The sequence below is a fragment of the Mesoplodon mirus genome (genome assembly GCF_964341445.2).
Source record: "Mesoplodon mirus genome assembly, chromosome: 4".
Lineage (NCBI taxonomy): Eukaryota > Metazoa > Chordata > Mammalia > Artiodactyla > Ziphiidae > Mesoplodon > Mesoplodon mirus.
Window position 1 is genome coordinate 123,939,965 of NC_138979.1, and position 15,371 is coordinate 123,955,335.

General features: G+C 42.1%; 1 protein-coding gene across 12 annotated transcripts in view; it reads left to right on the top strand.

Moving 5' to 3' along the window:
* NPAS3 (neuronal PAS domain protein 3) overlaps positions 1-15,371 on the top strand; it is a gene marked incomplete at its 5' end in the record, with an annotated part of 875,991 nt that overhangs the window by 798,837 nt on the left and 61,783 nt on the right. For all 12 annotated transcript variants that reach the window (XM_082619883.1, XM_082619879.1, XM_082619884.1 and 9 more), the window contains one exon: positions 12,107-12,225. In XM_082619883.1, the coding sequence (XP_082476009.1) occupies positions 12,107-12,225 (119 nt within the window). The remainder of the gene's footprint in view (positions 1-12,106; positions 12,226-15,371) is intronic.

Consider the following 15,371-nt stretch of genomic DNA (forward strand, 5'->3'; position numbering starts at 1 on the left):
TCTGTGCAGCCGTCTCCACCGGACGGCAACAGGTGCCAGCGTCAGAGGTTCCAGGATGGGTCCCGATTCCACACAGATTTCCTCGACTGCCAAAGCTCAACAAACTCATTTCTTGACTTGCCTTCAGTCACCCACTGGCACAGCCATTCCTTGACCTTTAACCATGCTTCATTTTTAAAATGCCAAGTACCTGTTAGAAAAAAGAGAGAAGACCTTTCTAAGGTATGAGAGCAACAAAAAAAAAGTTACAAAGGGAAAAATGTATAGATTTCTCTATATAAAATTTAAAAACATATGTTTATCAATGAACATCCTAAACAGAAGTAAAAGGCAAAAAAATGGGGAAATGTTTGCAAGAACTATGGCAAAGATAATATCCTTAATGCATATATCTAAGTATCTCATTCAAATTGATAAGAAAAAAGAGTAAAACTCAATTGGAAAATAGAGGACATAAATGAGTCACTGAAAAAATTCAGATAGCCAGTAAGTATGTCTTAAAACATTATTCAACATCATTAGAAATAAAAATGCAAATTAAGCACGTGAGATGTTTTTACATATTGCTTTTCAGGGTATCTTCTCTGTATCTTCTACTAATTTAATATTTTTAGCAAACAAGAACACATATATTAAGATGGCAATTAATATGAACATCAAACATTGCTGATAAACATATAAACTGATAACACAGCACAACTTTTCTGGAAAACAAATTGTACATATTAGCTTTAAACAAAAAAGCTTATCCTCTTTGACCCAGTAATACTCTTTCTAGAAATCCACCCAAAGATGTGATAAGAAAGTTAAAGGAAGATTAATTTCAAAGAAATTCATCACCATGTAATGGAACATTACACAGCCAGGAGAAATAGTGTATTTGAAAGTGATGAACTGATGTGGGCACATGCAGATACTATCATTTCTTTTTTTTTTTTTTTTTGCGGTATGCGGGCCTCTCACTGTTGTGGCCTCTCCCGTTGCGGAGCACAGGCTCCGGACGCGCAGGCTCGGCGGCCATGGCTCACAGGCCCAGCCGCTGCGTGGCATGTGGGATCTTCCCGGACCGGGGCACGAACCCGTGTCACCTGCATCGGCAGGCGGACTCTCAACCACTGCGCCACCAGGGAAGCCCTATCATTTCTTATTTTTAAAGCTGCCTTGCAACCAAGGCCGCTAGGGCCCCAACGTCCTTTTATTCCCCAAACAGTGTCTAATAAAAGCCCAGCTATCATCCCCTAGTGAGCTGTGACTTTTTTTAACATTAAAAAATGTAGGAGATATGGATGTGATCCCACTTTTGAAATAAATATATAAATAAATAGTAAATAAGGCAGCAACAATACATATTAGTGTTAATAGATACTGTAGCTGGGGATAAGGTTACTGGGTTGTTTTTTTTCCCCTTATTTATACTTTTGCGTATCTTTTAATTTTTCTATGAACGTAGAAAAAAATACAGATTAAAAAGATAAACTTGTTTAAAAGCAACAAATAGCGTGCTCACAAATCATAATGGGAAGAAAGCCCCCCCTTACTGGCTGTCTCACCCACGTCACCACCCCTACCCCACCCCTACCCCCCTCATTCTTTCCTGTTCCCCAGCTCATCACTCGTCCATCCTCACTTACTTGTCTCTTAACCCTTTGGAGTCCCTCACTCTATTGTCTTTCTTTCATTCCCATTGAGCCGGCTCTCATCCCTGAGAAAAGCCCACTATGCTGAGCAATGCCTTGAAAACCCACAAAGCCATTATTATTAGGGTACCCTAGAAAATCAGTGTGCTTACAGTTAAGTCATGCAACTTCTAACCACTGTGTAATCTTATTGCTTATTTTCTATTGATCCTACTTGCTTTGCCCACATGAGCTGCTCCAATAGCTTTTTTCTTTACTCTCAAAATCCCCTCCTTCTCCCACTTCCTTTATCTCAGCAAACGACCTTTACTCTATTGAGATTAAGTTGTTCAGCCCGGTTCCCATCACCCTCCCCTTTCTCTCCCTCCCCCTCTCCCTTTTTTTGCTCACATCCTTTTTTTTCTTCCCCCCATTTCAGAGGCTCACCTCTTTTTCTGTGTTACTAATGAAACAGCCCTTAGGATTTAAATTCTTCAGTTAGCATTTCTAATACAGACAACTTTAAACTCAGTCCTCTCAATCAATAAACATACTCAGCTCTCTTTATTTTCATCACCAAATTCACCAAAGAGAAGTCATCACTTATTTACTCAATCTTTATCCCACTTTTCTACGGAAACTGCTCTCTCTGGAGATCCTCAAATAAATGACAATGCCAATAGGTTCATCTGGGAGGCACAGGACACTCTGGACAATTCTTAGTGACCTCTCCCTTAGTTTCCTACATGTTAAATTATTCGTCTTTAGTATATCACTTATTTTAATTTTGGACAAAAGTCCAAAGGGTAACAGTTCTAGAATTTCATCGTCACTGGCGCATATCTATCCAAATAATAGTTTTCCATAAAGCTATTTACCAGTGCAGAATGATGAAGCTGCAACTCGAATCATGAGCCCAGAGCTGTGGCATCTTCACCCCGATATCCACATGACTTAGTCTTCTGTGACCACACAACAAAAATGTGGTCCTCATCACTCGCTAGACCCTTATCCTGCATCACTCTTCTTTCGAGCATTAAGCACTTCCAGAAACGGTTATATATTTTCCCCTCCTCCCAAATGTAAGCACTGTTATAAACAGTCCCAGCTCATTATAGATACTCATTACGTATTTAATATAAATAACTGAACAAAGACTGAGCGAGCTATAACGTCCAGTATATGCTTACACGTGCTACGTAAAATACTCCTTGTCTTTAGGGCTATGTGCCGAGTAAGGACCGGGAGTTCCAGGCACAGGCAGAAGATCAACATTTAACAACCTAAAAGGTGCCCTCTCAGGCCACACGTCTGCACTTTGCACGTGGAGAGTGATACTTTGTGTATCAATGGTTGGAATCACTGCCTGATTATGCACCCAGCGCTGCATAACTGTTTCTCATCACATGGCATTGTTGTAGTTAGTCACAGACCTTTAAAGCAATGAAAAGGCAGAATGCATATGTGTGTGTTTGCAAGTGCCTCTGTAACCAGACTCCTCTATACGACTCCTTTTGAAAATATGGTATGTCGACAACATCTGTGCCTGCGATGGAGATTTGGCCAGAACGCTAAGAAAATAAACTTGGCAGTTCAACTCGATACTGGCAACCAGTTACTGCCCCCATGGATAGGCTGCACCGAAGATTCATGTATATAAAATAGTATATTAAAGTAAACTTACAAAAGCAAAGAGCAATCATTGCAACCATAATTTTTTCTTCCTCTTTGGGATTCTAATTTTAAAAGCATTAAAGAAGACAGCTGCTCATGCTGTGATATGCGCTAAACAGCCTGAAGGATGGAAAAAAATATATTTGTAGCTCATAATAACTATTGACCTTTCTGATATACAATGTTCTCTGTGTTAGCTATTCGGTTCTATCAACAGTGAAGATTGAACATGACTTTTTAATAGAAAACATGGGGTTTCAAGCTGCCTTCACAAAGGTGTTTATGTATTGTTATTTTGTTTTGTACTACAAAGACTAAGTCCTGATGCCCTTTGTCTGACATCGTGTTTGTCGTTAAAAAAAAAAAGAAAGAAAGAAAGGAAAGGAAGGGAGGAAATAAAAGAAGGAAACAGAAGAGGCAAAAAAGCCTCAATGTTACTGAGTATGTTTTATATGAGGAATTGGCTCGTAACCACTTTATAGTCATGATAAAAGCACTGCCACACTCGATCCCATAAGCAATATTGGTAATGGAATCCAAGCGGCATCCCGGGAGGACATGCTATATTTTTCTCCCAGAATAGATCCCTCAAGTGGCAACATTTATAGGGGAGTCTCCAGTAAGATTTAAAACCGTCGCAGTATTCAGATGGCATGTTCTTTGGAGTACACAGCCTGCTGCAGAACGGGTCGTGTGGGATATCATACACTCTCAAAGTCTATCTTTACAATACCCAGTTTTTCCCCTTGAACTTTCCTGAAGCTTAGTAGTTGTGTATAGAAACACCCACTGGTAGCAGCTTGACTCTGACACTGTGTGTATTTCCCCCAGAGTGGTATCATCCAAACACCAACTGTGGAGCAGCAGGCAGCAGCTGAGCACTCTCCTCTCCCTCAGGGGACAGCCCCCCAAGTAGCAACCCCTGCCAGGCGCAGGAAAACCTGACCACCAACCTTATGCATTACAATTCTCATCCAAGGCAGGCAGATATTGCCGGGGAGCTTGTACTGACAGGTGGCATGGGCTGGCAGATTATTATTTTTGCCTCTTTTTTCAGCGGATTATTTTTAATGTTATACTGAAAGAAGTTTATTACATCATTATTGAACCACAATTATTTTCACAGCTATGCTCTAGAGTTTCAGTTAATGATTCACAAGTTTCTAAACAAAGCTGAAGACTCACAGATGAGTGGGAGCAGGAATCAGCCCTAATGAGACTTCAATAAATTTGGCTTTTCCATCATATTCCAGAGCAAGCACTGAAGCTGAGAGAGGCTGATTGCTGAGCCAGAGGGTAGGGGCTGCAACTGCATTTGCCTGACATCCAAAAGGTGGTACAACTTGGGTCCACAGAAAATGGTGGGCACTGCCTCCCCGCCAGTGGCCGAGGATCTCAGTGTAGCCTACGAAGGCCCATCACCCCCTTCAAAGTCACCCTGGCACATGGTAGAGGATGGCAGAGGACAGCCCAGTGGGATGGAAACCAACTCCCAAAAGACAGAGAGCAAAGTATTCTCTAATTCTGGGCAAAAGCAGGCCAATCCTCTTTTAACTACCACACCCACTAGTCCATGACTCTCAAAATATCACTTAGCAAGAAATGCTTCCTTAGAAATGAATACAAGAAGAGGACATAATGATTCCTTCTCCTCCAAAAAAAGAAAAAAAAAAGACTTCTTGGGACAAGATGTTTGGTGTGAGAGAATGGGCAGGGGTAAAATGAATAATTCTTCTTAAAAGAATGCATCCCGGGCTTCCTTGATGGTGCAGTGGTTGAGAGTCCGCCTGCTGATGCAGGGGACACGGGTTCGTGCCCCGGTCCGAGAGGATCCCACATACCGCGGAGAGGCTGGGCCCGTGAGCCATGGCCGCTGAGCCTGTGCGTCTGGAGCCTGTGCTCCGTAACGGGAGAGGCTACAACAGTGAGAGGCCCGCGTACCTCAAAAAAAAAAAAAAAAATGCATCCGAATATTACTGTATTCAACATGCAAACTGAGTGCCTACTTATGTAAAACATAATCCTAGGCACCTGGGGGGGATGAGTGGGGGCTGGAGAAGAGCAGGGAATAGATACAACAAAAGATAAGCAAGACGTGAAGCCTGCCTTTCAAGATAGCGCAGTCTTGCAGATGACGCTGTTGACAGCACCTTTTGCAAACTGCACATTAAAAAAAATCAGTTGAGCATTTAGCTTTGAAAACACAGACCCCACTTAAAAAAATCAGCACTGCAGGTAGTTTTCCTTACATATGTGAATTCACCAGGTACTGACACTCTGGGCAAGGCATTCCTTCTCAAAATCATATGAGTTTTACCCACGTACATGGTTGTCACATATCAAAACAAGGCTATGATTTGTCCAAAAAGAGGTTCCACGTGGGTGTTATATTATCTATCTTTGCATAACAAATTACCCTCACTACTGATAGTTTTTTTTTTTTTTTTGCGGTATGTGGGCCTCTCACTGCTGTGGCCTCTCCCGCTGCAGAGCACAGGCTCCAGACGCACAGGCCCAGCGGCCACGGCCCACGGGCCCAGCCGCTCCACGGCACGTGGGATCCTCCCAGACCGGGGCACGAATCTGCGTCCCCTGCATCGGCAGGCGGACTCTTAACCACTGCGCCACCAGGGAAGCCCCTGATAGATTTTTAAAAAGCAAAGATATCTTATTCTATAGGTCAGGAATCCAGTAGCAGCTTGTCAGAGTTAGCTGTAGCTTGGGATCTCTCATGAGGTTGCCATGAAGATGTCAGTCAGAGCATAGTCATCTGAATGCTTGATTGGGGCAGGAGGGTCCACATCTAAGCTCACTCACGTGACTGAGAGTAGGAAGCCTCAGTGCCTCACTACATTAGCCTCCCCATAGGGCTGCTCAAGTGTCCTTACAATATGGCAGCTGGTTCCCATCAGAGTGAATGACCCAGGAGACAGCAACAAGGAAGCCACGCTGCCTGTTATGACCAAGTCATACACCGCCAACTCTGCCACATGCTATTTCTTAGAAGTAAGTCACCAAGTCTAGCCCACACTCAAGGGGAAAGGAAGTAGGCTACACCTTTTGGAAGGAGGAGTATTGAAGAATTTGTGGTATTTTTAGATTACCACAGTTGTCATCCTGGATAAACATAAAATCCACTGGGACAATTTCTGTGAGAAAAGATTTATTTTTACCATTGGCCTACTATTGGGAAACTAAGTTGGGGAGATCTTATTACATTAATGTCAATGTTTAATGAATATTAGTTATTGAATATATTAAATATATGTAAATAATACATGTGTGTATATATACACATATTTTATACTTATTTATATGTATACATATACACACACACACACGTATATGTATATACATATAAATCTTTGCTGTGGGTTTAAGGAACCATGCTATGTGCTATAGGGAATCAAAGTTAGACCTGTCTCCACCCTGCTGCCCTAGCATAAGAGATAAAATGAGAATATAAATAAATGTAAGAACTGGAATATTGGACATATCATGAACTTTGGAGTCAAACAGATCATGGCTGTGTGCTCTACCACTGACTATCTAGGAGACTTGGACAACATATATTTTTATATATTAATAAAGATTTGGTATTTTCATCTGTCAGTTTGGGCTAAGTTATGTTGCAGTAAATAAAACAATCCCCAAATTATAACAAAGATTATTTCTGTGAGGGTGGGCTAAAGAGTCTGTCCCACATTTTCCTCATTCCAAGACCTGGGCTGATGGAGCAGCCACCATCTGAAATGTTGGAAATCACCAGAGCAGAGAGAAAGAGAAAGTAGCACCTCGCGACCTGCTCTTCTCAAAAATTCCACCTGAAAGTGACATGACTTTTGCTCACATTCCACTGGCCACAGAAAGCCACATGATCAAACTTAACTTCCAAGTGGCTGAGGAAGTCCAGGAACATTTTTGTAAGAAAAGAAATAACTTGTTACATACTTGACATATACTCATTCTAAAGTTCTAAAGTACATCAGTATCTAACAAAGGTAACAGCATACGCCAGTGAAACAGTTTGGCTTTATCAAGATCATTGCAAAATGAACCAACATCTCTTCCCTTGTCTTGTGAAAGTCATTTTGGTTGTTCGCACTTGGCACAGAATTTCTGAAAAAGGAAAGATTCATTTAGGCAATGAAGTGGTGGAAGAGTATATTTAACTTCATATTTTAATAACTTAGCCCAATGCCACTTCTCCTTTAAAAGGAAAAATACTATGTTCACACTTGAGGAGTTTTGACTTTTCTCAGAACTTAACTTTTCTTTTCTCTCCCACCCCCATCAGGATTTGATGGCAGTTGGAGGCTCTGACACTAGGGTTGCACCACAGACATTTGGAGTGCGCTAAAAAGAAAGGCCCTCTTTATGCTTTGGCCTCATCCACTTGCAGGGGCCCTGGAGAGAATCCCAGAAGTGCTCAGAATACACCTGGCCCTTGGCTTGGCCAGTGAGAACTAGATGGTTCTCAGCCACCTCCTCTTCCCTACCTTCATCACCACCTCCTGTCCCTTCAATAATAATAAGGAAGCAGCAACTACAGTACCAGTTAGGGAATCATAAACAGAGGTGGAATAACGCAGATATGCTTTCACATTATGGTGGAATTTGCCAACATAAAAATTATTACAACTTTTGCTATAAATTGTTCTGTAAATTTCACAAAATATGCAAAAACTGACATTTCAAGAGCTGAGATCTTTTTTTTTTTTTTTTTTTTTTTTTTAATGTGGGCCTCTCACTGTTGTGGCCTCTCCCGTTGCGGAGCACAGACTCCGGACGCGCAGGCTCAGCGGCCATGGCTCACGGGCCCAGCCGCTCCGTGGCATGTGGGATCTTCCCGGACCGGGGCACGAACCCATGTCCCCTGCATCGGCAGGTGGACTCTCAACCACTGCACCACCAGGGAAGCCCCACGAGCTGAGATCTTTTAGATTTACTTAAAAGTTGAGGCCCTTGAGATTCACCAAAAGAGATTCTATTTCTTTATCTAGCTTTCAGTTGTGTGGGTCTTGTTTTTGTTTTCTTTTTCAGCTCCTTGTTTATAATTCATAGGTCAAAACTGGCCATATCTGGGCTTTGACCACTTAATCCAGCTTTACCCATCAATTTCTCCTTTGTCTCTGGCAGCAGATATAACTTCTCTGAATCCCAGATTTCTTATGAGATCATGCAGCAATCATGGCCTGTCTCAAAAAGCTGACAGAAACGCGTGTGATATCTAGAAAGCACTCCAATACGCTTTTTTGACATAGATTGGTTCCACGGTCTTTATAGAGCAGAAGTCCTAAGGATACTTTTCTCACTATTTTGTCCTCTCGTCCTATCCGCCCAACACACACACACATCCTTTCTCTATTCAGTGCTACAGTCATGTCGCACGTCACCAAGGCCATGCTCCCTTGGCTCTCTCCCAATAGAACCTTCATCACAATCCGTGCTTCTCACCTGAGACACTTAGAAAGCGTCTGTTCTAAAGTGGCTGCTCCTGTCACATGCAGATAATATGTCTCTTTGCATGAGAGACGCCACTGTCAGAGCTGGGATAACCAGAGCATATTTGCCAGCCCTTGAGCAGACGTGGCTGTGTACGTGTGTGCTGGGAATGAGTTTGTCACGTATCCTTTGGAAGGGCCAGTGTGGCAGGTTACTTCTGTCCCTGTCCTCAGAATTAGAAGGCCATGTGGAATTAAAGCAGAAATCTTTATCAGAAATCAAACTCTTTGCGAAGTTGCCCTCTCTCTTCTCCCTGACCACCCCCCAGTCCCTATGCTCCTGAAAGACAACTTGAGGATTAGATTTTCAATCTCAGCTCCACTGGTGCAAAATCTAACCTCAGCATTCCTCTCACACCAGTTGTCCTGGGTTTAATGAACGCTGCTCCTGTATATGTTGGAGATTTAACACATGGGGCAGGGGGATGGGGGCGTTATGTTCACTGCCCAGCCAGAGCAGGACACAGCATTCGGCTCCACAGCTCATGGGAAGCTCGTGTCTCCCGTTGTGTCACCCAGCGGGAAGCACCTTTGCTGGGGTCTCTAAAGTGCCCACTAAGTGTTTACCTGTGCAGTTCCACGTACTAAAAACGATAACAATTTCTAATGATGCCTGAATTATTCACAGTTACATGGTTCCTTCCTTCCTGGGTCAGGGTATCCTGGACCCCAGCCATAAAACATAGTTCGCTTTTCTGGGAAGTTGCATTTTTCCTCAGCTGTTGCAAACACAATCTCGCTGAACAGAGCTGAACTGTTGAGGCTAAGTTTGTGGTGTGGATTCTGATGACTTCACGTTAGTTCAAGTCTCTGAGGACCAGGGCCAATAAATGTGAAAAGGACACTAGTAGATTGGCATACTTTTCCACTTCCACCAGGATGAAAAAGTGCTATAAATTAAGTCTAACCTTAAATGTATAATCTGTCCTTGGGAGGAAGGAAAAAAAAAAAGGGATATAGCATCTTCAAGCTCTCGGCATCCCTTACGAGAAAAAATCGGTTCTAAGGGTCTCTGATCTTGTGTTTTAGTAAAATAGAACTGCACGGCTGACTGACAGTTCTGATCTAAAGCATTTACGTTTAAGTTTTGATCTCTCTGCTTTTGATTAAAACTAATGAGCTCATTTAATTCAAAATGGGAATCTCTGATAAGAGAAATAAGGTTGATGTGATTGGATTAGAGGGGCAAATTAAACTCTTAGAGCAGAAGTTTGTGCTTATATAGTGTATTAAAAAGCTGTTGGCGTATTATAGCGTGTTAGATGATGAGAAAAATTTCATAGTAATTCATATTTAATCAGAAGAAATGAAAGTACTAAATATAACATGGCTCTGCTTTTCCCTCGAGTGATAAAAAGCTGTACATTGAAAATGACATCAGATCCGTGCTCTCTAAGACAAAAAAAAGAAGAAAATCTTAAGAGAGACACATAAGAAGGGACACTTGTCAGTGGTTCCATCACCCCAGAAGAGAAATGCTGTAAATATAGGAAAATATAGTCATATTAAGACAAGAATGATACAAGAAAAGCCCTAGACCACAAATAGCAAGGCTTGTTATTATAGTAGCTCGTATTTTTCTTTCATCTGAGCATCAAGTCTAATATAAAAAATAGACATTTCTTTCCCTTAAAAATGTATGGGAGGGGCTTCCCTGGTGGCGCAGTGCTTGAGAGTCCACCTGCCGAGGCAGGGGACACGGGTTCGTGCCCTAGTCCAGGAAGATCCCACATGCCGCTGAGCGGCTGGGCCCGTGAGCCATGGCCGCTGAGCCTGCGCGTCCGGAGCCTGTGCTCCGCAACGGGAGAGGCCACAACAGTGAGAGGCCCGCGTACGGCCAAAAAAAAAAAAAAAATTTATGGGATATGTTTCATAATTTAAAACTGAAAAGCTTGTTTTGCCTATTTTTCTTTGTGTTTTAATAGCTATTTTCACACCTACTTAATTCTTTTTTTTTTTTTTTTTTGCTGTATGCGGGCCTCTCACTGTTGTGGCCTCTCCCGTTGCGGAGCACAGGCTCCGAACGCACAGGCTCAGCGGCCATGGCTCATGGGCCCAGGTGCTCCGCGGCATGTGGGATCTTCCCGGACCGGGGCACGAACCCGTGTCCCCTGCATTGGAAGGCGGACTCTCAACCACTGTGCCACCAGGGAAGCCCCTACTTAATTCTTAAATCTCTTTACACATATTTCTTGACCTTCATCCTAGGGAAAATTAGTGCTCTTGTAGGGCTGCTCAAAAGAAATTAAATTTTGTTATTGGACACGTATTTTCCTTTACTTTAGAATAAGAGAAACTTTAAACTACTATTTTAGAAGAGTAAAATTAGAATATTATTAGGCTTTAAAACCCCAAAATTAATTTCTTTTCAGGAAAATACTTAACTTTATAAAACACCTTGGAAGTTTATTTTTAAAGGAAATAGATTCACGTTGCCTTCTGGCCCGTTTGCATAAAGATGGTTTTAGATCAGCAAGGCTGCAAAATACCATTTTAAGTCAAAACATATTCTGCTTAGTGTAAATACATTTAAATGGAAAGAGTAACTATCTTGCTTAAGGGAAGCAACTATGATTTTCCCATATCGGAAGCAAAGAAGTAAAAACATAGAGGCTGTTATTTATTCTGATGAGGGCAGGGGACAAGCTGCCACTAGTGACAAGAAGAGAAGGTTGACACTGGGAGTAGTTTTTGTTTCTGTCTGTATATCCCATTCTCAGCCCTCTACCTCGAGTCAACTGAGAAGACTTCATGCCTCTTATTCCCCATAGTGAAGGAAACTGACTCAGAAGGGCAAGGACACGGGCCAGGGTATGGCTGCCCAATATTGATGGTGCCATGGTTCTCAGAACTCCCCAGTAGGCAACTGATCCAAGAAGGTATTTGCAGGGAGAACAAAAAGCAAGTCATCCTTACTCTCATCAGAAGCATCTCTGCCCGAGTCTTGGTTGATCCCGTAAATCTCTGGGGTCCTTGTTTTTTGTGACTGTTCTCTCCATGTGCACCAGCCAAGCCTCAAGATGTGCTACAGTTACTTACTTACTATCAGACCCCACTTGGGGAGCTGCTGGAACTTAAAAGGCCTGAAAAGCTCTTGCTAGAAACTGGAAAGGAGTTTCTTCAGACACATTAATTTTTCTTTTTTATTTTCTGCAAAGTAAACATTTTCTAAATGAGGTAAATTGATTACTACACTCTTAGCAGCCATCAGTCATTTATTTTTAGTGAACTCAAGGATCGTACCTGAGCAGTAGCTGAGAGGGGCTGTGTAGAGATCTAAATCATGTGTATGTATTTTTTTGTATTCTTCAGTGGAATCAACCAGCCCCAGTCTGCTAACCACTGACAACACCCTTGAGCGTTCGTTTTTCATCCGAATGAAATCTACTCTGACCAAACGTGGCGTGCACATCAAATCATCAGGATATAAGGTAAGCTGGGCTCCAGCAGGGGAAAGACTTCTGCCTCGGGTCAATCCTAGGTCACTTGCATTGAGTTTCCCAGCTGCTTTGGGTCCATATAATCAATACATGTGATCTTGAGCAGCCCACAGGGTTCTTAGTTATCTTCCTGTCTCAAGGCAGGGGATTCATTACACCCCTCATTCGCACTTCAGACAGTGCTGGTGCACTAAATGCCTCAGCGAGTGTCTTTCCTTAAAACACATGTTAATAATGCATCAAGTGCTTCAGCACATGCTAGAAATTCACTTTGATGGAGAAGGTGAGCCAGATTCACATCCGTCCTTAAGATGACCATTCTAGAACTACTACTATAAGAATTCTACTTCTCCCACCTCCCCCTTCCAATCCCCCCTTTCTCTTTAGAGAAAGACTGTCCATTTTAATAACAGCTTGGCCACCAAGATTCATACATGTAGATAAGAAAATCAGGTTGGACATCAGAAATCCTAATTTTGAAATCACAGTGACTGAACATTCAGTCACACCTTAGCATAGATAGAACACTCCACATACAGAAAATATGTTCCGCACAACAGCAAAGACCAAGCCCAGAGTCATAATCTACATTATTACCATTCTAAGGTTAAGGATATAAAAGCTTTCTAATCTTGGGAAATTCCAACGTTTCAGTTACTATAGCAACATAAATTAAGACCTATGAAATTCATGAAATGCCTTTGGCAACCCGAATCTTATCAGTTTTACAACACACTAACCAATCTTTCAAACAATATTTATTATATGAGGAGGGCAAACAGATGGAATGCACTGTCGCTGTGGCCGGCATGACCTTTCCCCACTGGGGAGTCTAGAGCGTCCAGTAGCCCAGTTCTTGTGGGACAATGCCGTAACCTTGTCAGGGATGGTAACGGTCATTTTCATCAGGCTTTAAAAACCTTACATAAGTCATCAGGAGGCTAGCAGCTGCTCAGAATCAGGCATTTTCTTTGACATTAATTCTTCTGTAAAAAGGAAGGTTGTGGTAAAGCAGGTCCTTCTAAGGATGACTTTTAGCTGAGCTGTCCTACAGCCCAAAGGGCACGTGTGGAACACCCTTAACCTTTAACAGGGTTCAAAGCAAGGGAGAGCCCCCCCGCCCCGGGCAGCGCCCTGTGCAGTAGCTCCCCCTACAGAGGGATTTGTTGGCCTGTTACAGAGGGATATGTCAGAGGACAAAAAACAGACTATCTTTAGGACCATCATGTGTTTTCCTGCCTCACGGAAACACTGTACATTTATTAGTTGTTAACTGTGTAGCCTTAGCCAGTTTGGAATTCTATAAGCAAACTATAGGTGTAGTGATTATTGTCATTTTAATGCTAGAAAGATGCATTCTTGGCATTCCAACTTTTCTGTCAGCATTTGTTCTTCACCTTTCCTGGTTTTTCCTGGTCTGTAGCAGGCATATCCCAGAAGGGAAGAAGGGTGGAAGAGGTGAGGTATATTTTGAAAAAGCAATATCTAGTGTAATTAAATATCATTAGATAACTTAATTTTTTGAAAACCAACAAAAAATGATTTACTTTCATACAACAAACTAGAGATTGTAAAGCTCTGCAACATTTTATTTGCCCAACAGTGGGAGTATGGTAAAAAAAATAATAATAATAACAACAATATAGAGAAATAGTTTGAGTTTCAGTCTAGGCAAGAGACTATTGGCTTGGGTTCTGTTGGTTCTGTCATTCGGACAGCTCAGTCAAGCTGTTTGGCTACATGATCTGAAATTGGAGAAGCTAATTTCTAAAATACTGACAGAACATTCATTCATTATTTTGACAAATGTTTATTGAACTCCTAATATGGAGCTTGTTCAAAATCCTAAACTCACCTTTGAACACCAAAAAGTCCCTGCCAACTGCTAACGAACAGGGGGGAAAGAGACCATAATAAGTAAATAAATAAAGAAGGTGATTTCAGAGAACGATGAAGGCTATAACAACAGTAGCTAACATCTGTGAGCACTACAATATGCTGAGCGTGGGACAGCTTATGTGTATTGTCCTCATGACAATCCAGGAGGAAAGCGTTTTCATGGTTTCCACTTTACAGATGAACAAACTAAGGCTGGAGAGGTTAATTACACACCCAAGTTCACACACTGAAGGGACAGAGCTGGGGTTTGAACTCGGGGAGTCTGGCTCCATGTCCCCCGCACTTAACCACTAGGCCACACTATTAGGCAGAGAGTGAAGCAAGGTAATGTGAGGGAGTGGCTGGTGGGGACCACTTTAGACAGGGTCACAGAAGGTCTCCCTGAGGAGGTGACATGTCACCTATGAGAGGTGAATGAAAAGGGACCTCCATGAAAACATAAATGGAAGAAGAGTGTTTCTGGAGCTCCTCTGGTGTAGGATTAAGACACCTTGCTCTAAGAAGGGAAACAAAATAGTAAAAAGCATAACCTTGAACATCCAGGATTAGAAGAGATTTAGAAGCTGTTCCAGTTTCCATCAAATTATATAATGTTAAAGTGATCATACTCCTCTGACAGTACCTCTTTCTCAAGATATCCTGAAAGTCTCCATCCAATGCCTACTTTCCTCCCAGAACTGCTAACATGAGAGTTGATTCATCCACTGTTCCCCCAATAAGAAGAATCATTCAACAGACCCAGCTCTCCCCTCCTCCTCCACAGTGAACTTCCCTCATTAATTAACCTTGTCTGGAAGTTAGCAGAAGAGCTGATGAGAAGCCGTGACATGACACAGCTGAATAACATCCCTATTTATCTGTTCATTCTCAGTAAATAAATCTAACAGCTTATAAAACATTCAAATAAAACTAGTAATCACCCCACCACCACACAATAAACACAAATAAAAAGAAACAGAGATGATAATTTCTCCATACTCCCAATATTCTCCCTAATTTATTACCATTGATTGCTGCTTTCTTTTCCCTCAGTTAAAGATTCAAGATGTTCAGCCTTGCTCAGTGCAAGTCACTGTATCTCTCTCCGTTTCTTCTGTCCTTGGCACATGGGCTGTTCACTTTCTCCATCACTCTTTAGTGTTATCGTTGTTGTCACTGACAGTAATAATAGTAGCAGAAGTGCCACTTATTGAACATTGGCAGGCACAGTACCGCTTTATACTTATTTTGTCTAATCC